Raw genomic sequence first — 20,412 nt, forward strand, 5'->3', positions numbered from 1 at the left:
TTACCATTTTAAATAAGGGTAACTAACACATTATGCTTCGCATAAACTTTAATGCATTTTTCAAAATAGAACCGAGCCAGTTTACGAGATATTTTAAATAAACAGAGGTGGTTCTAGCCTAAATAAAATTTCTTCAACTTAAAGTGAATCATTTAGTTCGCAATATCCTGGGTTACGTTACGGCCGGCTCGAATGACTTGTCCACCCTTGGGGAGAACTTTGTAGGTTTGTGTTTTACGATGGGTTCGATAGTGTAAAATTTAATTTAGGAGTAATGCGGAGGGTGGACATGGCGACTCCGGGAAACACTAAATTAGCACTTCATTCGTCCAACTTCTGTTTTGATTCCGGTGCTTTCCCGGGATTAAATGTAAATAGAAGTGACAACGGAGTTATATTGGAAGACACACACAAATCAATTTATTAGTCGACCTTATTTAGATCAAAGTGGATCATTGTGTTTAAAAGGCCCATCTGTCTAGAAGAAGACGAAAAATGGTACATGAGAGGGAACATGTTTATTCCAATATCTGGTTACGCAAATAAAAATTGCAAAAACAACTTTCAAGGATAAAGATACCAGTCGGATCCACAAGGTTACGAAGTTGTTAAATTTAGCGGTAAATATAGCGCGATTTTTTCGAATTCGGTCTAAGGATCACTTAACGCTCAATAGCGAATCGGTGTAATTGTTTACTCTCAACGTTTTCTACGTTGCGATAACTTTTAAATGAGGCGATAACACTTAATTATATATTGTGCTAACCGAGATAATAGGAGATAACAATAATCTCATTACGATAGGTTATGTTGCTGGATAAATTTGTTTTCGGTGTTGTTTTAGGAACTGCGCAAAATATCTAGTAGTTTCCTAATTCGGAGTCGTGCTAATCTAGGAGGGGCTTTGTTTAAACCATTATAAGCGAAAATCTTTGTTTATACTACGCTATTACGTAGCTTTTATCTCAAAACAATAACAAAGCGAAATCTAACGATTTTATGGTAATGCAATTAAAAACAACTTTTGTATTTTCATATTACTGAACCCTACATGGAAATAAATAAATGTAATAAAGCGCCAGACGACAATAAGAAACGCTAGGTAAAAATAGTAACGATGGGTGAGAACAGCAACGCTAGATGAAAGTAGGGTTAATAAAAAAACGGTTAAGAAGAGAACTTTTATTATTTCAAACACAGCTTTTAACTGACATTATTTTGCAGCAGGAATTCTGCCGATACTGATAATAAATGTACCGTTTCCAGTTATAATAAACTTTAATAGTATAATAGTTTATGATACTATAGTAAAGAATGATTCTAATCATTGTAACAAAAACTCTTCTATTCCTTGGAAGAATTTACAGTACCACTCCGCTTATGGAAGGTGAAATAGCCATTACGAAATGATGGTGTTTTTCATTTAATATTTTATTAGACTGGCTTTATTGCGTTTTTACTGCCTTTTAGTACATATTTGCGTCGAAGGTTTAGTCCAAAAAATGTTTTAATAACAACAGTTCCAGCAGTGTCAGTGTGAACTAAATGTTTACTTTGCTAAACGTCCACAGTTTTCGTTTCCTCGTTTCAATTTGTATCAACTAATGACTGAAATATGGTGCCATAAAACGATGTTCATAATAATTATAATTAGAGTTTAATGTAATGTTTTCCATGTTTACAGTCCAGTTAGCAATAAACTTGGCTATGTGTTAATTATTGCAACGTGATAATTTGTTTTTATGTATACTATATTTGCTTTTAGATACTAGATAGATACTTGAATTAATTTAATACTGAATTGTTTTATTTAACGTTAGATAATTTTACACAGATAATTTTGTACTTCCTGCTGAAGCTTGTAAGTCTCAAAGCTAGCAACCATGAATACTACGTTGAATAACAAGTGTTGCATTTTCATAAACAATTTAAAAGAATTAAGCGTTCATATCGTACTTAATTATTTTTCAGCTATTTTTTTCAATGCCTTTTTGAAAAATAAATAAAATATTAAAAAAATGATTAATATTTATTGGAATTTTTTTAAACATATTCGTAATAAATTAGTTTTAATAAAGAAATAAGCCTTTATAACAAATAAAATAGTAATAATGTTTCGTGTGGTCAGCAATTAAAACTGTATCTGAAACAAATCTTTTATTTCGCCGGTATATTAATAACTGAATTGAAGAATGGTTAAGCAACACGCAATTATAAAATAAAGGAAGAAGAAGGTGGGCCTTCATGATAAGAAGTCGCATAAAATAAAACCCGTCCTTGAAGGACTTTCTAGATAAACTTCAATATTCCTGAAAGCTGTTGGAACCCGGTATTGCAGAATTAGGGAAATTTTGCAAACTTCAATCATTAGATTGTCCATTTTTCCCCGAAACATCTTCGCTAGAGGCGTCAGTGTCGTCTTCCCCACACATTTTCGTTGCTTTACAAGCAATAAATTGAAAAATAACACCGAGCTGTTACATAAACAGGTCTATAACAATAGTGGCTCTTATCGTACCCAAGCAACTCGCAATAACGTAACTTCGATTTAGCCCAACAGCTTATTCACTTTATGAGGCCACCCTTAAAGTTTTTATACGATGATATGAGCGAAATTGATCTCGTCATGTTCGAGCGATCGCACCTCTCTAATGCAATCCGAAAATAACTCATGTTGTTTTGTGAGTTTTCTTGATTTAATGACTCGCTTTTATATCGGCTTTCCCGGCCGTTATACTGCTGCACCTCCCGCTTTGATGAGCTCTAAAACAAATCACGACCGGCTACCGAACTGCCTCTTTATTGCCGGCACCGTTACCTATGGGGCTCTTTGCGAGCAAAGACTCAATAACTAGAATTAAAAGGATTCAGGCAAATTCCGGCTGGGAGCCTGATATAGTGGCTGGATTTGCCAAGTGGCAAAAGGCAAATCAAAGACCCGGCTCTGTTTGTCTTTTCGTAATCGTCTCAAGCAAACATTTTTCCCAACACGTCTGAATTTGCCATTTAATTGACTGTCCACAATTAGCAACTAGATACAACAGGGCGCAGGCCGGATCAATGCTAATAAATATTTGGGGGTAAATAGAGAATTGCATGCATGTTTGATAGCGACATCGGAACGTACAGTTACAATATTCCTCACATCCGGATCCGTGTGGGTGGTATACACTGAGTTAATTGCAAATAGTGACATGGATGTGTCGTTAAACCACCAGAGGCCGTCAGTCGTAAAGTGTTTATCCCGGCTATAAACTGATACCCTACCACCTGATACCCCAACTAACTTAAACCCAAGTGTTAAAGTACAGCGACATTTTCAAAAAGAAATATTTTAAAGATAATACATGAAAGCTAAGTTGACGGTCTTGGCTTATAGGCAACTTATTTTACAATCGGATCGAAGCTCGCGCACTGGCCATGCTTTTTGACGATTGAAACTGAACATTAGGAAAAAACACAATTTTATAACTTGCTTTAGTTGCTACTTATTAATAATTTCTTCTCAATAGTATTATTTCCATTTATTTTTAAAATAATGTCTTAAACAGTGCGAAAATGTGTTAGATTAAATGTTATTTCACATTATAGTCCTTTATGATATTTTATATTTATTTGGTGCTAACGATATGGGCATCCTTAATTTTGCAACGGTAGGTATTTACTGTAGCCGGTTGTAGGTATTTTTTCAGTGGTTTAATCTCAATGGTTTACATTATCTCAATTTGACAACAAATTTACTACAAATTTTTTATTTTCTGAACTTTGTATAAAATTAGAAAACTTTATATTTATTACTTTATTAGTGAATCACATCGCATGTCATGCTGCTACCACGTAGTTAGAAAAAGTCACTTTTTCATTGTTTTTTTTCATATTTTTACTCATCTGGTTTTTCTCATAAATCAATTGAGAGCTTCAACGAAACTAGAGTCACTGTTTAAATGATATGGTTTGGTGTTTCCCCTGTTTTACTTTGTCTCCATTAACTACATTATACTATTTATATTTATATTTATTCATGAAAATTAAAAAATATGTCATATTAAATGGAATAAAAGAATAAATATTCAATCATAAAGTTATAAATATTTGTCAATTATACAATTATTTCACCACTTTTGTGTCGTTCGTCAAAGAAAGTTAAACGAATAATATTTTATTTTAGACATTTTTCATAAAATGCTGAATTCTGGTTGTTCTCAACAACATACAATAATTTTTTATGTTTATAGATAAATAAGACAATTTTTTAAACTGCTTTCATTCGCTGTTGAAAATTTTATCTAAGGTATTATTACGAAATTTCGCAATTAATCCACAGCCATGTGTTACAAATGCAGTGAAACTAAAATGAAATTCAATATCCTGGGACTTGTTTACAATGGTGTTTCAGGACGAGGAATCTGACAATAAACCCTGTTCCATGAATGATCGGATTTTTGTTGAAGCAATCTCAATTTCATTCGTAAATATGTGTAGGATTTTTCTCGTAGCAATCCCTAATACGGAATATGAAATACCAGCTATTTACTCAACCATTAAAATGCCCCACGATGAATATAATATATCCAGACATCTGTCAAAGCAGCGTGAAATATTCCGGCTATAATCTTCCACGTGCCAACTGTCGATCTGCAATCAATCCCAGCTCTGATCGGAATCCTGAGCTCTTTGTTATTCCTGCCTATACAACTGGAATTCTTTAGTGGTATTCATGGACGTCGAGCTCAAGTTTCAGCTGGAGTGGAAGGAATGGGCATGTGGAGCCATTATCCTTATTTCCGGGATTATCGCGCAATCGGCCACATTTTATTACACTTTGATGAGGTGGAAGACCGGGGCAAAAGTCACCTGTGAAAAAGTTGTTGAAATTCAAATCGATCTCGGCCGGAGACCTTAATGCCTCCATAAACCGGAGCGGCCAACGTGGCAACACAAAATCAATAACATCCAACAGCTTTTAATACTTTATTCATGCAATTTTAACCAGGCTTTTGAAAGCTGCACATACATCCTTTTATAAATCGCCATCGGTCCTAATAAAATAGGATTAAAGCCCTCTTCATATTAGCGTTTTCCGGATAGAGGCGGGCGATGGTGTTTCTATTGTGCCTCGCTCGCAGGATTCTTTGATCCTGATGGCCGCGAGTGCAGGTGACCGTTACCAGGCACTGAGATATCAATTATGATAGAAGGACCAGTCAGGGCATTGTCAGGGATTTAATTATTGGCGAGCTGATTGGCGGAAAGCCGGGGAAGATAAGAGTAATTGATTCAATTTTCCCAATCATTTTTCTTAGTTGTTTGACTTCAGAAAGTGACGTTTGATGTCATAACGTCACCGGTAATTGGCACAATTTATTTTCAGCGAGTTTTTCCTCCATTTCTTTAATTAAGGACGGACTCTAATTAATGACGACTATATATGGACTGCAGGAAAAAAGCCGAATTGGCCGCTTTTGGAAAACCGACACTCCTAATTATATAATGTCCAAAACACAAAAAAACTACTAGGGAAAAGAATGTGTAAAGATAAATTACAGTAAGACGTACTTAGTACATTCCGAACATTTCCCGTTTAACATGAAATTATAAAGACATACACTTCTATATTTTTTGCTCCCTGATAAACTTTGTTTCCTACTTTACTAAATTAAAAAATTGAAATAATTGTACCAAATTAAGGTAAACAAGTTCTAAAATAAAAAATAAAAATTTAACCGTGGTTTTGTTGTTACCCCAGTTATTGCCAAAAGAACCCTTTGCAAATCAAAAAATAATTTTTGTTTACATCATATAGTTTGTCTGTTATACATAGTATGGAAGAATTCTTCAAAACTCATTCAAATAAATGACGAGCTTTGGTGCATTAATGGCAAATTCTTTTTTTTTGATTTTTTTGTTTTACGTTTCTTAGTTTTTGTTGCCACTTAAACAAAGTCTGGTTTCGTAATTTACGGTAACTTTTAGTGTATTCTCATTATTTACATTAAACTGTTTTAAAAACAACTTTTGTTATTTGCTTTAATGATTTATGGAGCTACTCGTATACATACATACACAGAGTAAAATTTATGTATTTGAAGGAAAAATATGCAGTGTTATCTTACATTGCTGGACTTCCCCACAAATTGTATGTACTGATAAACCTATCTAGGATTATTAATTAGATATCCATAATAAATTACAGAATATTTTGTCAAAACATTTAATAATGCTATTCTGTAACTCAAAAACTAAAAAATAAAAATTCTACACCAAAACAACGGTTTGTCCAGGCAAATTTTATAATCCATTTTACTGTATGCTTTATTATAGTAGATATTTGAATTATTTAATATTTTTGCTTAAAATTATAGCTTTCATCTTTGAAACTTTGTGGAGTGCTTTAACCACACCGTCGTATTCAGTGCAAAATTTTACAACTAGAAAATTATATTTAAAATTAATTAATTTAAAGTTAATAAAGAATTTTGAAAAAAAACACTTGTTTCATTTATGTTCCAACATTGTTTTATGTATTCCATATGTGTATAGGCTGTAGGCCCCGTAAAAAGTGCAAAATATCCAACGATTCAATTTTGAAAAGTATGATTAATTTTAATAGGCGAAATTTGAGTAATTATTTCCCGGAAGAGCTTTGTGAAGGCGCGAGCATTAACAACCAAGAATAGGGGTTTTATAGAAAGAATGATAATTAAAAATGCATTGGAAAAATTCAGGCAAAATGTTGTTTAATCCGGCATTAGCGCATTCTTCGCACGGCTTTACGAGCAAATTAATTCGAAAGAAGTCGTGGCTTTTATTTCGTAATTAAGATATTTTTACACTAGAATTTCTAGAATTTAATTAAATGCATACAAACGGCCGAGACAATAAAACAAAATGACTCACACATCTCGAGCGAAATTAAACACAGGTTTTTAATTATCCACCCTCAGTTTATATTTCGACGACCACTCGAACTCGCCGTCCACCATCCAGATTTTTTAAAGCGTAACCAATAGCAACCCTGAACTCCTCTAGTTCCTATAAATTAACTGCCACTTGTTTCCGAAAAATAAACTTCCCTACATGCCGCACAAAGCGCATTATCTTACATTTTTCATAAGCCATCAGTTAGAGCGTTTTAATAGCGAAAAATATAAAAACTTTACGACTGTCACCGCTGTGGACGCCTCTCCTCGTAAATTTCTTCCATATAATCGGCAATCGGCAACGACAACAATGACGGCTTGCTACAATGTTGTTTACATCGCCCTAATTTGTTCCGGGCCGATGGAAAACCGCAACACCTAGATAAACCACTGCGATGGCGATACACCAATAAGATTCTGGTTTATTAATTAGTGAGAGGAGCATCCCGATTAATTTGGAGTTTAATTAAGGCAGCGCCATCAGTCATGTGCCCCCAAGATGAACCGGATGGGGTTGCGTATTGTCTCGCTGATAAAGCAATCTTTTAATAAGTTCGCCAAGAACGCCAGGAATGTGATTGAATGCGAGCTTGCCGCTGGCTTTGCTTCACTCGATGACACTCCTTATTTACCGTTTACCAATTCCTACCCGCTTCCCGTCCACCTTTTTCTAATTTCGTGAAGTGCATCAACTTTCGAACAACTATTCTTGAGCATGGACTTTACTTATTTAAAAACCAACCCACTGTTTTTCTAAACGAGGCTGTAAATTTTTTACAGTGTTTTAATGCAGCTCAGCTAAATAAAACCGCCAAAAATGAATAAAAGGGGGCATCCGTTCGATGCACTGATATAAAACTTTGCATTATATCTAGTTTACGAGCACCTAAACAGTGCTCGCCCTAAAAATTATAAGCCCTGTAATAATATTTCCTCATATAACTCTGGTTATTTTCGCGGCGACGGAATGTTAATAACCCAATCAAAACTTCCGCGGCGCTTATGCAACCCTTCCAAGCGATAAAGCCCTGTTGTATTAATTCAAAATAACTTTATCGGCACTTAACAAAATGACGTGGCCTATTTAAGCACCTAAGTTGGTTGTTAACCGCCTCGAAACCGTATGGGAGATTCGCCGCCGTTCACTTTGCCCACACAACTTCTTAAAGGCTCAGCTCCTCCATCCGTTGATGGCTGGAGTAAGTGTGGCTTTAAAATCCGACGCACCCCCTCATGGACGCACCGGACGTATGCCATAGACGGCCGTCTAGTTTGTATAAGCTGTGAAACTTTATAGACGACATAAAATAAATGTAATGCGATAGTAGAACGCTTCTGAAATTAAAGTAATAAAACTGGATTATATGTAGGTTTTAAAATAAAGGAACGCAAATATTTTGGGGAGTTGAGAATAAACCGTTTATAGATTTAGGGGCGATTGCACATTTTATTACAGGGTGGATACGTGCGAGATAAGTGGTAAATACAGAGTGGCCCAGCGAGACCCGAAATGCTCTGTGATTATGTTATGGAATTTAAAAAAATAAAAGAATCCTTGAGGAAATTATGGATAAATAAAAGAAAAAAAAATCTGGTGTATAAAATTTGTGGTGCGATTTATCCCTCCTTCAAAATTAATCGAAAATTTAGATTCCTACAATTTTATTAACTGCCGAAATAGCAAAAAAAATAAGAAGTCTAAAAATCTAAGTTAAGCTAATCTTTCGCAAACGAATGAACTTTATGTGGTCTGAAACCACCATATTTTGCGAATTTGGCACCTTAGAATTTCTCCGTTAGTTCAAATTGTCTTATGGAAGCAAGAGGTTTGAATTAAACAGTAAGCTAATAGGAAGCGTCAGAACGTGTTAAATTTTTTGATATTAATAAATTGTTGGACTGAAGGCATAAAATTCCTAAGTTCTTCTTTGAAACATTTTGAAATTATAAAATTGTTACTTCGCAAGATGTGACGCAAGGTTTAAAAAGTGAAGCCCTTGCCCATAAATTATGCACTAAATGCGCGTGTTCTTTGGCGCCCATTTATTTGAAACCCCAAAATCGAGTTGTCGAACAACCCTTCACCCACTTCAAGGTCTATTTCGATTTTAATCCCAACTGTGTGTTTGCACGTTCATGTGTGCCCAGCAACAGGGGGTGTTGGTAATTTATAAAACAATGAGCAGTAGGACAGGAGGGCATCTGGCGCACCCCAGCACATCCGAGAGCCCCCACTGTCATTTCAGTAAGTCCATATCACCACCCCTTCCGATATGGGGCGAGAACGCGTCTCAGTTCAACCTTGCAATTTACATTTCAACGAGCTAATTACGCCATAAATTGTACGGATTTTTCCAACGGCATATAACGAATTCAGAAGACGCACTTTTTCCAAAGATCACACAATAAAACCCTAATCCAACTCGATATTGAATATTTGGTAATCTCGATAAGTAAAACGTGCGGATCGCATGCTAAGCAAGGATTGCCAACAATCGCTCGTAATGCAATGCCGGTAGAAATTTTAAATTCCGGAGGGAGAGATAACTAGCTATAATTCCGGCATAGAAGCGATCCGGGACATCCATGGTGGAGAAAACGTCACAACCTGTTTTATATTCGCACGAACGCAAAGACCCGATAAAATGCAAACATTTTTTATACTCCAATATTGCGAAGGAGTCGATCGAAAAGGCGCTAAATTTTTATGCAAATGTTACTGCTAAGCCTCATGAAGCATTAAGATATCGAAACAGCATTACGGCAAACAGTTAAAACACATAATTATTATTTTCCATTGAGTAGAATACGATTATTGCCAATTACTTGTTCCAAAATTAGAAAAAGCTAATGTTAACTGAGCTCTGGTCTACGAGGTCTAAAAATGTCAGTCTGGGTCATTTCTCGCTTTTGACATTAAACCCCGACATTTCAATCGTACCCGACTCGTTTTTCAATAGAGATAGTGGAAACATAAAGGGGCGTCAAAACCTCGAACGTCTGATTAGATTGGTTTGGTGTACCTTCAGTCGCGATCCACTTCAAACGTAATCTCATAGTTTATTCTCAATATGTCAGGATCGCAGCTCTTTCACAACATTGGTCAGTCGGAAACACTAAAGAAACATACAATGCCTTGACAAAGATCTGCTAGCGTCCGGATCAACAAACGCCAATAAATCTAATAAAGAGCAATCGCTTAAATAGCCTTTCGAATTAAATTGTTTCGTGGAATTTTTCTATTTTAACGGCGCAACGTCTGGACGACGATGTTTATGCCCTTTTTGCCGGCGGCCAAATTGGCGCAATTTAAAATGAAAAATGTCCCACACCGTCGAACGCAAGTGTTATATTGTTGTTTATAGATGCAGCTTTCTGATTTATGCCTCACATGCTCGTAAAAATAGTTACGGTTCAGAGGATCAACTAAATCCAGAATGTTCGTCTTTGTTACATCTAATTTAAGTAATGAGGTGTCTTGTATTCCGCTATTATGATCTGTTTGCGTCTGCATTTCTAAATAAAACATTCACCAACTGCGTTGCTAATGTATTTATTTGTCTTTTAGTGCGATTAGGAGTATTCATTTCGCAGGAAACAAAGCTAATAAAAATGACAAATAATACAAGAAAGTCCATTGAAATTATGTATTAATTGCTTCGTGAAACGAAAAAGCGTAATAAAATCGCTACTAGTCCATCATTTTAAAAACCCATCGCTGTTTGCGGATGCGTCACCCTCTTAACGTCTCTCTTGCAACCTTAATAGCTACCAGTGCTCCGATATCTAGATTTAGTAATAATATCGTCTGGCAAGAGCACACGTCACTTCCAGTAATTGAATAAACATTCTAGCAACCTATCCGAGCATTAGACGTAATATATTCGAAAGAGGTTTTCGTCCTGTGAGTTCTTCCTCCACGTTGTCGCTGCAAAGGCCCCGGAATGGCGTTTGCGAGAGGATAGCCGACGACGTCGTTAACAAAATGTACGTTATAATATCCTTAAAGACCCTTTCGAATAGCAATAAATGTTTACATTTGAGAGGCAGTATAACATAATGGGTTGTCGAGAGATATGACCGGTCTCAATAGGCGGGCAGAGTGGCTGAGCTGCAACGGACAGCAGGAAATACGTTCCTGCTTGCTACACGTCATTCTCTTCCGTTATCGCTGCTGATCCTGACATGCAATAGTCAATGCGATCCGCGCACGGAAACTAACAAAAACTGTGCTCGATGTTCGACAGGTTTTTTGTTTGTTTCACAGGAAATTCAAGCAGCACTGCGACATTAATTCAACGAATTGATGCCCAAATTTAAAGCAAAATAATTGGTTATTTAATTAAACCAAATAACTAACAATTGTTTCTTCCAGTTAACAAACTATAACACTCTGAATGAAATACTGCCTAAGCAACCACCATATGAAATGTAAATTAGAGCAACATTCACAAATTAAATGATGGGCTGTGAAGCCAACTTACAAAGCTAGCAGTTCGTAATATAGTGACGAGACCATAGGGAATAATGTATGAGTTGCTTCTCTATGTACCATTATCCTTATTGCTTTTCCCTAAGTAGGATAAGAATATAAAACTTAGAAATCAATGAGTCGCAAAACTTCGTAAGAAAAGCACTTGAACTCTTGTTTATGCTGTAGAAAAATTTCAACAACTGTACGTACATATTGCAGATAACAAGCGGTTAAAAATATTTTTCTTGCAACTTGTCGTTTATTAAATATTATTTAATAACGTTTAGGTAATTTAAATTAACAGCAGTCTTGTGTGATTGGCAATGATGGATCAAACCTGCACCAAGCAGTAAAATGATAATGCAAATTCATTATGGAAATGCAAGACGGTATCATTGTAAAGTGGATTTGCAAATTCCAACCGGCTCATCAATATCAAAGCACGACTTTAATCTCATTACATCTCCTTTTGAAACGACATTTGAATTAAACTCCCCGATCGGAATATGACTATTGTGTGTTAAAAAGACAAAATTGTAGGAAAAATAATCGATTAGTTAATACTCTAAATTTACACAATGACAAAATATTCACAGCTCTCGGTGATAAGCCTCGAGCTAGTTGTAAATCCGTGGCAAGTTCAAAAACGCGCTAATTCGAAACGGATAGCGTAATAAGCCTAGAGCGACTAAGGGCTGTAATTTTGATAATGACCTTGATAACAGCAAAATATGGCATTTTTGCAAATCCCAGCTATTTATTTGCGCGAGGGGAATTAAGCAAGGATTAAACTGGTTTGGTGGTGGAGATAAAAGGTTTATTTTTCTCGTAATTTCATTACACTCATGCGAAGGGAAGTACCGAGGTTTTTGTTGTGCCTCTAACTAGACTAAAAGTTGTATTTTCTCTTCGCATTTTGCTATAATCAAGACTTGATACGAAGTGTTAAAGGTTACGCTCAATGTAAATTGCTAAGTCCTCATTCAGCATCAGTACAAAATGACTTGGCCAACAAACAATATTTATTTCCTTTTGATATTTAGTGTGTTTTGGGTTTTACTGCATGCACAAGAAAATGCCACAGAACATGTTCTAAGTACGAAAGACACTGTGCAAACAAGTATGTATGAAAACACCCACAAAACAGAAATTATTTGTTTGTTGTCTTTAGGAATGATCACTTACTGCACTACACAAGAAGGTGAAAAAGGATTCTGCATGCCTTTATCAAACTGTTCAAATCTGATTGGGCTAGCTGATAAGACAGAGGCTGAAAAGTACTTAAAAAAATCAATGTGTGGGCCAAAAAAAGACGACCCCGGAAATCCGATGGTTTGCTGTGGCACGCGTAAACATTCCGGCAAGTTTTGTTTTAACTCGAATTTTAAAAAAACTTGTATTTAACATAGATGTGTTTCCAAAAATCTGCGGGAAGCAAAACGTTACAATAAGAGCTAGGGTAGTGGGAGGCAAGGAAGCTCAGATAGGCGAGTTTCCGTGGTTAGCAAGATTAATACACAAGAGAGATTTTAAAAAGGCTGGATGTGCAGGATTTCTAATAACATCCAAATATGTAGTAACCGCAGCTCATTGCTTGACGTCAGATTTGATCGAAAACCTTGGACCAGTGTATGCCATTCTATTCATGACCGATTAAACACCCAATTTCTTGTAGATTTGAAGTTCAGTTAGGCGAACACAATACTAAAACAAAAATTGACTGCGACTCACACAATAAGACTTGTGCACCGAAACCGCAAGTAATTAGAGTAAAGGACGTAATATCGCACCCCAAGTACGATGAAAACTCCAGACAACATTACCATGACATTGGCTTGATTCAGCTGAAAAAAGCTGCAAAATTTACTTCCCATGTCGCGCCTATTTGCCTACTCGAGCAATTAGATCTTGTACCGTTCGAGTACTGGCTAAGTGGCTGGGGTCTCACTAATCATTCTGGTAAACAACAACAACGTTAAAAAATAGCCACATCAATTATTTCCTTAGATTCCAATTCTCACAGTAATATTAAAATGAAAGTATCGGTTCCACCTGTTCCTCATCTAAACTGTTCGCTGAAGTACCAAAGTGTGGATATGCATCTGAACAATAAGCAGTTTTGTGCGGGCGGGCAGAAAGGCAAAGACAGTTGTTCTGGAGATTCTGGAGGACCGTTAATGTTGGTCAAAAACAGAAATCAGTGGTTTGCTGCCGGGGTTGTGAGTTATGGGATGGGCTGTGGCAAAAAGGACTGGCCGGGAGTTTACACCAACATCACCAGTTACACCAAGTGGATTAGAAAAACAATTCTAACGAATGGAGAAAAAAAGAAAAAGTCCAATGCCAAGCACTGACCAAAGTATTTTCTAATTTTTAATATTTTCAAAGTTGAATAAAGAATGTGAAAAGCCTCGATTTTTCTTTAGAATTACGACTGTTATTCCACAGTTCCAACATTTGTAGTCGATCTTGTAGAGTTAATTATTTAAAAATATAATTATGACACCTACTTAATTATAAGATAGCCTGCAGGTAGGTGGATAATGTGTGAATTTGTTGGTCGTAAAACCCATTCATTGGAAATTACGTTGGTAATTCAAATAAGTTGTTTATAATGTCTGTTTCGTTCTTGTGACCTCTCCTTTCTTCGCTATCAAATAAGTTAAAGGTTACCCAGCCTGATTTTTATTAAAACATCCTCAAATATCGCAACAACAATATAATGGGAGTACAATGTTTAAATTACAGTGTTACCAAACTTTTACTTTCTGTGGTATTTGTTCATCAACAACTTAATTATGTTTTCATGGCAAACACTGAATCGGTTGAAGGTAAGTGTCCAGCCATTACTTGTTCACACTTATTTTCTCATTCCAGTACCTTTCTTTTTTTCTTGTCAGTTGACAAACGACACTGACGCTTATTGTGTCCCTGTAAAAAACTGCCAAATTGACTTAAAAACGTTAAACGGACTTGACCTAGAGGAACGTCGATGTGGACCTTCGAACGAAAACCGGAAAAACCCTCTTGTTTGTTGCGAAACAAACCTGGTTATATTTTCCCAACCTAAGACAACAACCCCAACGTCTCCTGCAAAATGTGGCGTGCACAGCACAATTTTTAACAGGATTTTCGGTGGGGAAACCGCAGAAGAAGGAGAGTTTCCGTGGCTAGGGCGAGTGCTACGGCGAGACTCCCTTGGAGATTTGATTTTCAGTTGTACCGGAACACTTATACATCCCAAAGTTGTGTTAACAGCAGCCCATTGTTTGAAATCAAAGGAACTTGCCGAAAATGGAGAATTGTACGTAACCAGCTTCACATTTTTTGTGTTTTCCTCCAGAGTGGACTTCCAGATATGCAGTTTCTTTAGGCGAACATGAAACTAGCTGTAATTCCCCAGATAATAGTTGCTTAAACCACAAACAAACTATTGTGGTGTCTGAATACGTCGTCCATCCAGACTATGACTCCAATTCTTATAACCACGCTAACGACATTGCTTTGATTATCTTAAAAGACCCAGCAAATTTTACCGATCACGTTTCTCCGATTTGTTTGTTGGAAAAAAATTTCGACGTGGTACAGTACACTGTAGCTGGGTGGGGACGAACAAATAATGGTACTACAGCTGAATATTATTTATTTCCAGCTAATGAAAAGAAATTTTTAGGGTCGTCAAGCGTGATTAAGAAAAAGACTGCCATACCACCGTATTCTTGGACTCTTTGTTCTCAAAAGTACCAAAGCGTTAATGTGAATATTACAAAGAAACAAATTTGTGCTGGTGGTGTTAAAGGCAAGGACACGTGTCAAGGCGATTCTGGAGGACCTCTTATGACAGCCAGGGATGGCAGATGGTTTGCTGCAGGTGTGGTTAGCATTGGAGTGGGGTGTGGAACGGAAGGATGGCCAGGGATTTACATCAATATTCCCGATTATGTGAACTGGATCAATGAAGTTATTCGTGTAAAAAACCTGTAATCTTTAAACTGTTCTGGAAAAGACTAATAAAGATTTGTATCAAGTATTTTTTCTTTGAAATGTTATACTCAACATCCGAAAATATAATAAATAATTTACGATATGATTTGTTTTATTTGTTAAAACCCATCCAAAGTCAAGTAATGGCTTAAATCTACGATGGTAGAAAATTGATCAGATTTTTCATTGTAGTCGTAAAAACCATTTTAGACAAAATGTTTTATATATAAAAAATGCAATGGAAATAAGCAGAAAAAATAAAACTCGATTAAAACAGATATTTATTACAAAAACTACTAAAATTAAAATTTGAAATCGTTATACTTTATAACTGCACTTGAAAATAATAAAATAATTTGTTTGAGTATTTTCGTTTGTTTAAAAAATCGGGGAACACACATCAACGTAAAAGAATAAATTCCCAGAACCGGTCAGTTTTATTTCGAGCTTGATTGATAAATTTTAGGGAAATTCCCCACCACATCTTGATATTTCATCAATCTCGAGCACACTCGAGTTTGAACTCAATTTTTTAAATTACAAAACAAACAATTTCTTCTATCACTTGGGGAATACCTTGAATCATTATTTGTCCGAACAACTTGCGGCAACTAAACTCGAAAGACCAGTGGCTTGCTTCTTAGTTCAACAAACATCGTCAAGGCGGACGGCAGCGATAAAATTATGCGGTGTTACAGAATACAGTTGTTTGTGGTTTGTTCACTTCTTTTCTTCATTAATATTAACGCACGTAAGTTGTTATTTACTTTATAAATCTGCGAACGCAGTAATACCTAATTGAAACCAATCAGTACTGACAAGACAAAATTACACGATTAAGTTAAAGCCACCGAGAAAAAATCATTTGTTATTCTTATTGCAGAATTTTTTTTAGAACGAAGATCGTCATGTACGACTCCTAACGGCGACATAGCACGGTGTATCCCAATTAGCTCCTGTCCTATTCTTTACGATGCTGTCACAACTCGAGATAAGCAACAGTTAAAGTTTTTGAAAGAATCACAGTGTGGATATGGCCGGGATCCTTTGGTTTGTTGCGGTCTTCATAACAATTATCGTCTAAACCCTGGCGATTTTGCCTACGATGATGAACCCTTCGGCTGGGGTAACTCCCACCATAGAAGGAACTCAGGGTCGCAAAACTGGGACAGGGACGATACTCCAAGCTGGGGCAATGAAAGAAAAAATAATAATAATAATAACGAATGGAGCACTAATAACAGGAGAAGAACTACAACTCAAAGAACAAATTCGGAAGAATCTGGATGGGGTATTAGTGACAGACCAAACAGAAGAACAAGCGGTGAAGAATCTAGATGGAGTACTAGTGATAGACCAAACAGAAGAACAAGCGGTGAAGAATCTGGATGGGGTACTACTGACAGACCAAATAGACGAACAAGCGGTGAAGATTCGAGCCGTCGTAACAATAACAGAAGAACGACAACACAACGAACAAATTCCGAGGAATCTAGTTTTGAAAGAGAGGATGACAGATTCAATGATCGAACTAATTCGGGATCAAACAGTAATAGACAAACAAGTCAAGGTTCTGGTAGTACCGATAAGTCCGAATGTGGAGTCCAGGTTTTAACAAATAAAATTGTGTTTGGAAATTCTAAATCTCGTATTTTTTAGGAAGTTGATCGAATTCTCGACGGGCAGGCCACCGATTTGCGAGAATTCCCTTGGATGGCTTTGTTACAGTACCGCAAAAAGTCCGGAAATTTGGTATTTTCCTGTGGCGGAACTCTCATTTCACCTCGCTACGTTTTAACAGCAGCTCACTGCGTCCGAGGACAAATCCTTACAAAAATCGGGCCATTGTAAATAGACCCGCTTATCAAAAAACGCGCTAACATGTCAATTGTAGGGTCAATGTCAGGCTAGGCGAGTACAACACTGAAACAGAGCGAGACTGTAGTAACCAAATGGGATTCGAAATTTGTAACGAGAAACCAATAGATTCAGAGATTGATAAAGTGATACCCCATCCCGACTACAGCGATAACAGTGCGGACAGATACCATGACATTGCTTTAATCAAATTGAAGCGACAAGTCTCGTACACTGATTTTATTAAGCCCATTTGTTTGCCCGGAAAATCGGAAAAAACGAGTGTTGGTAAACGGCTAGCGGTAGCTGGATGGGGCCGAACGGAGTACGCCAGTAATAGTCCAGTCAAACTAAAACTGTGGGTTCCAGTGGCGGAAACCTCCCAGTGTTCCAGCAAATTTAAATCGGCTGGAGTGACTTTAGGGAATAGACAGTTGTGTGCTGGAGGAGAGCAAGGCAGAGATTCTTGTAATGGGGACAGTGGTGGGCCTTTAATGGCGGTCAGAAATGCGACAGCCCAATGGTACATTGAAGGAATTGTCTCGTTTGGAGCGAGATGTGGTAGCGAAGGATGGCCAGGAATTTACACACGGGTGTCGGAGTATCTCGACTGGATTCAAAACAATACCAATTAAACTGACTCTCATAGTTGTTGTGTATATTTATTTATGATAGCGCTTAATTAAGTTCGGAATAAAACATTAAATTAACGGACCAGAAATTTTCTCAAGTGAGGTACAAGTGTATTTTATATTAAAGTTTATCAACTGGTGATAACCTTATAAAAATACTTAACAGCATCGTAGTTAATGCCATCGTCAATAAGCTTGTTATGAAAACAAGAGACGTATTTAATTAAAAAAATAATAAAATTTTAGTGAAATTAAAAAAATATATTTTTTGTGGTTTTCGTTTGTCTGTAATCTTCTGTTCCATCCAAATTACAATGATACAGACTCTACAATAAATACGATGTACCTAATTAATAGCCAAAAATAATTTATGAGAAATAAACGTACTGTACAAACCAAAAATTTCGTTAAATAAAAAAATTCCATTAGATCATTAAACGACTTATAATAGTAATAATTAGTGGATGAATTAGTCAACTAAGATAACCTCTGGGAAATACCATCACTTCAAACTACAGATGAATTCACACGCAGACGTCTCCCAAATTTATTGATGCATTAGTTAAGTTAGAAAAACATGTTGGTTGCAGTAAACATTGCCTGTAAGTATCGAAAATTGTAATTTCTCACTTTAAAACACGTCCTTTTTAGCGATTTTAATCTCCATTGTGCTCGCCTTGCCTCACGATGAAGGTTGTATCAAAATAAAAAAGTGTCCAGCAGCCATAGATCATATAAAAAATATTAAAAATGATAAAGCAAGTTTGGAAATTCTTGAAAAGGCGCATTGTGGTTTTGAGGGACAGGAACCTATAGTCAAATGCACTAGTATTCCTCGTCTGTCAAGTACAAGTAACGTAAACTGCATTCCTTTGCAAGACTGTCCAGCTGCTCTTAGGTTAATAGAATCAAAAGTATTCGATCCAGCCTTAGTCAATTTGCTTCGGAAGAATCATTGCGGTGAAGTCAAATCACACCCGCTTATTATGTGTCAAAATATTATCAGTGATTTAATTTAACTTGAATTCCTTTGTTATTTTGTTGTGAACGTTATTAAATTGATATTAAAATAAAATTGTTTTAATTACGGACTCGATAATAATAGTTGATGCATCTACAGTGACAGTCAAGAGCGAGAGATAAAAATGTTGACCACGTATTTGAATCAGCTCCTATTACTTATCCTAGTTTTATTTCAAACTTATTGTAAGTAAAAATGTTGAAAATTTGTTTAAGTAACACCCCCATAACTTTTTCAGCACCTGTGCAAAATAATTCTACTGTTGATCCAAAAGGTATTATAGTAAAATAATCGAAACCCTCTGCTAGATCTAGACACCATTTTGTAGGTTGTGTGTACCTGAACGATTGTCCTAAAGCTCTAGAACTGATCCAAAGCCGGCGAAATGATCGAAAAGTTATTGACTTTCTAAGATCTATATCTTGTGGCAATAGCCTCAGAAAAGACATGATATTATGTGAAAACATTTCTTCTTTTACTGCAACTCGCTCAAAATTTGTATCAGACAGTGAATGTGGCACACAAAGCACTTCGGCGAAAATAACACACGGCAAAAGGGCTCAAATTGATGAATTTCCGTGGCTGGCGTTGTTGAAGTACAAAAATCGAACAAATCATATTGAATACAGGTGTCACGGTTCCTTAATAAGCAGCAAATATGTCCTTACGGCATCACACTGTCTAAGTTATTCCGACAGACTTAAATCAAGATATGGAGAATTGTACGTTTTTTTTTAAAACCTACAATTAAAATTTGATGTATCTACGTATTTTTGTAGATACAGTGTAGTGCTTGGAGAATATAACACTAGAACAGTCAGAGACTGCGCCACACCTCCTGATGACTGCACTGACCCTATCCAAGAATTTTCCCCAGAGGCTGTTTTCACTCATCCAAAATTTCTTTCAGAAGGTGCATTAAGTGATATTGCTTTAGTACGTCTAAACGGAAGCGCACGCTTTTCCGGTACCATAATTAGCCCAATTAAAACACAATTAATCCCGTAACCTTGCAGATTTTGTTAGACCCATTTGTCTGCCAACAAATACTTTTATCTTAAACGAAAATGAAACACTTTTGATATCCGGGTGGGGCAAAACGGAAAACAGTAACATTTTGAAACTTTTGACTCTTAAAACTTTCCCATTTTTTTAGGAACAACGAGTGATGTGAAACTAAAGGGTAAAATAAAATATTTGACTCAGGATTCCTGTTCTATGCGTCTTGATGATAGTCAAATTTGTGCCGGTTCTTCAGACGGTACCGATACATGCCAGGGGGACTCAGGAGGGCCCCTAATGGTTCACAGACAAACTAATGGAGAAATGCGATTTTTTCTAGTTGGTGTTGTTTCATTTGGGAAAGAATGTGGGTCCGGGTCTGCCGTTTACACAAATGTAATGAAATTTGTTGACTGGATTGTTGATAAAATGTCTTCAGGCTGATAATAAAGTTTCTAGTTTCTAGTTGTTTCCTTCTTTGATACCTTGTTCAATGTCCTCTTCGATAACCAGTCAAGGACG

The 20,412-nt window shown here is 36.4% G+C and overlaps 3 protein-coding genes across 4 annotated transcripts; all 3 read left to right on the forward strand.

Moving 5' to 3' along the window:
- Positions 1 to 12,356: 12,356 nt before the first annotated feature.
- Positions 12,357 to 13,807, forward strand: LOC664254 (phenoloxidase-activating factor 1). The gene is made up of 5 exons (XM_015984464.2): positions 12,357 to 12,514; positions 12,566 to 12,754; positions 12,804 to 13,023; positions 13,070 to 13,353; positions 13,402 to 13,807. The coding sequence occupies exons 1-5, from the start codon at positions 12,394 to 12,396 to the stop codon at positions 13,746 to 13,748; spliced, it is 1,161 nt and encodes a 386-aa protein (XP_015839950.2). The 5' UTR covers positions 12,357 to 12,393; the 3' UTR covers positions 13,749 to 13,807.
- A 171-nt stretch (positions 13,808 to 13,978) lies between these two features.
- Positions 13,979 to 15,481, forward strand: LOC664262 (serine protease P7). 2 transcript variants are annotated; one of them, XM_015985127.2, is made up of 4 exons: positions 13,979 to 14,225; positions 14,295 to 14,698; positions 14,751 to 15,016; positions 15,068 to 15,481. In XM_015985127.2, the coding sequence occupies exons 1-4, from the start codon at positions 14,193 to 14,195 to the stop codon at positions 15,376 to 15,378; spliced, it is 1,014 nt and encodes a 337-aa protein (XP_015840613.1). In that variant the 5' UTR covers positions 13,979 to 14,192; the 3' UTR covers positions 15,379 to 15,481. The 2 variants fall into 2 exon arrangements, with proteins under 2 accessions (XP_015840613.1, XP_015840612.1); XM_015985126.2 differs by having other exon boundaries at positions 13,989 to 14,225; positions 14,272 to 14,698.
- Positions 15,482 to 15,930: 449 nt separating this feature from the next.
- Positions 15,931 to 20,355, forward strand: LOC664249 (uncharacterized). Its single transcript, XM_064356211.1, has 11 exons — positions 15,931 to 16,129; positions 16,262 to 16,986; positions 17,038 to 17,225; positions 17,273 to 17,868; positions 18,519 to 18,713; positions 18,975 to 19,073; positions 19,127 to 19,162; positions 19,217 to 19,610; positions 19,668 to 19,855; positions 19,905 to 19,997; positions 20,045 to 20,355. The coding sequence occupies exons 1-11, from the start codon at positions 16,063 to 16,065 to the stop codon at positions 20,332 to 20,334; spliced, it is 2,871 nt and encodes a 956-aa protein (XP_064212281.1). The 5' UTR covers positions 15,931 to 16,062; the 3' UTR covers positions 20,335 to 20,355.
- The last annotated feature ends 57 nt before the right edge of the window (positions 20,356 to 20,412 follow it).

This window comes from Tribolium castaneum, chromosome 4 (assembly GCF_031307605.1).
Source record: "Tribolium castaneum strain GA2 chromosome 4, icTriCast1.1, whole genome shotgun sequence".
NCBI lineage: Eukaryota > Metazoa > Arthropoda > Insecta > Coleoptera > Tenebrionidae > Tribolium > Tribolium castaneum.

What these genes read in the sequence shown, in the direction of transcription:
- LOC664254 (XM_015984464.2), top strand. Translation starts at nt 12,394, where the DNA reads ATGACTTGGCCAACAAACAATATTTATTTCCTTTTGATATTTAGTGTG. An exon ending in TGGCACGCGTAAACATTCCG is followed by an intron (nt 12,755 to 12,803) that starts GCAAGTTTTGTT and finishes TATTTAACATAG; the next exon opens with ATGTGTTTCCAAAAATCTGC. An exon ending in ATCGAAAACCTTGGACCAGT is followed by an intron (nt 13,024 to 13,069) that starts GTATGCCATTCT and finishes AATTTCTTGTAG; the next exon opens with ATTTGAAGTTCAGTTAGGCG.
- LOC664262 (XM_015985126.2), top strand. Translation starts at nt 14,117, where the DNA reads ATGGGAGTACAATGTTTAAATTACAGTGTTACCAAACTTTTACTTTCT. An exon ending in AAACACTGAATCGGTTGAAG is followed by an intron (nt 14,226 to 14,271) that starts GTAAGTGTCCAG and finishes TTCTCATTCCAG; the next exon opens with TACCTTTCTTTTTTTCTTGT. An exon ending in CTTGCCGAAAATGGAGAATT is followed by an intron (nt 14,699 to 14,750) that starts GTACGTAACCAG and finishes GTGGACTTCCAG; the next exon opens with ATATGCAGTTTCTTTAGGCG.
- LOC664249 (XM_064356211.1), top strand. Translation starts at nt 16,063, where the DNA reads ATGCGGTGTTACAGAATACAGTTGTTTGTGGTTTGTTCACTTCTTTTC. An exon ending in CTTCATTAATATTAACGCAC is followed by an intron (nt 16,130 to 16,261) that starts GTAAGTTGTTAT and finishes TTCTTATTGCAG; the next exon opens with AATTTTTTTTAGAACGAAGA. An exon ending in CGGAAGCGCACGCTTTTCCG is followed by an intron (nt 19,856 to 19,904) that starts GTACCATAATTA and finishes GTAACCTTGCAG; the next exon opens with ATTTTGTTAGACCCATTTGT.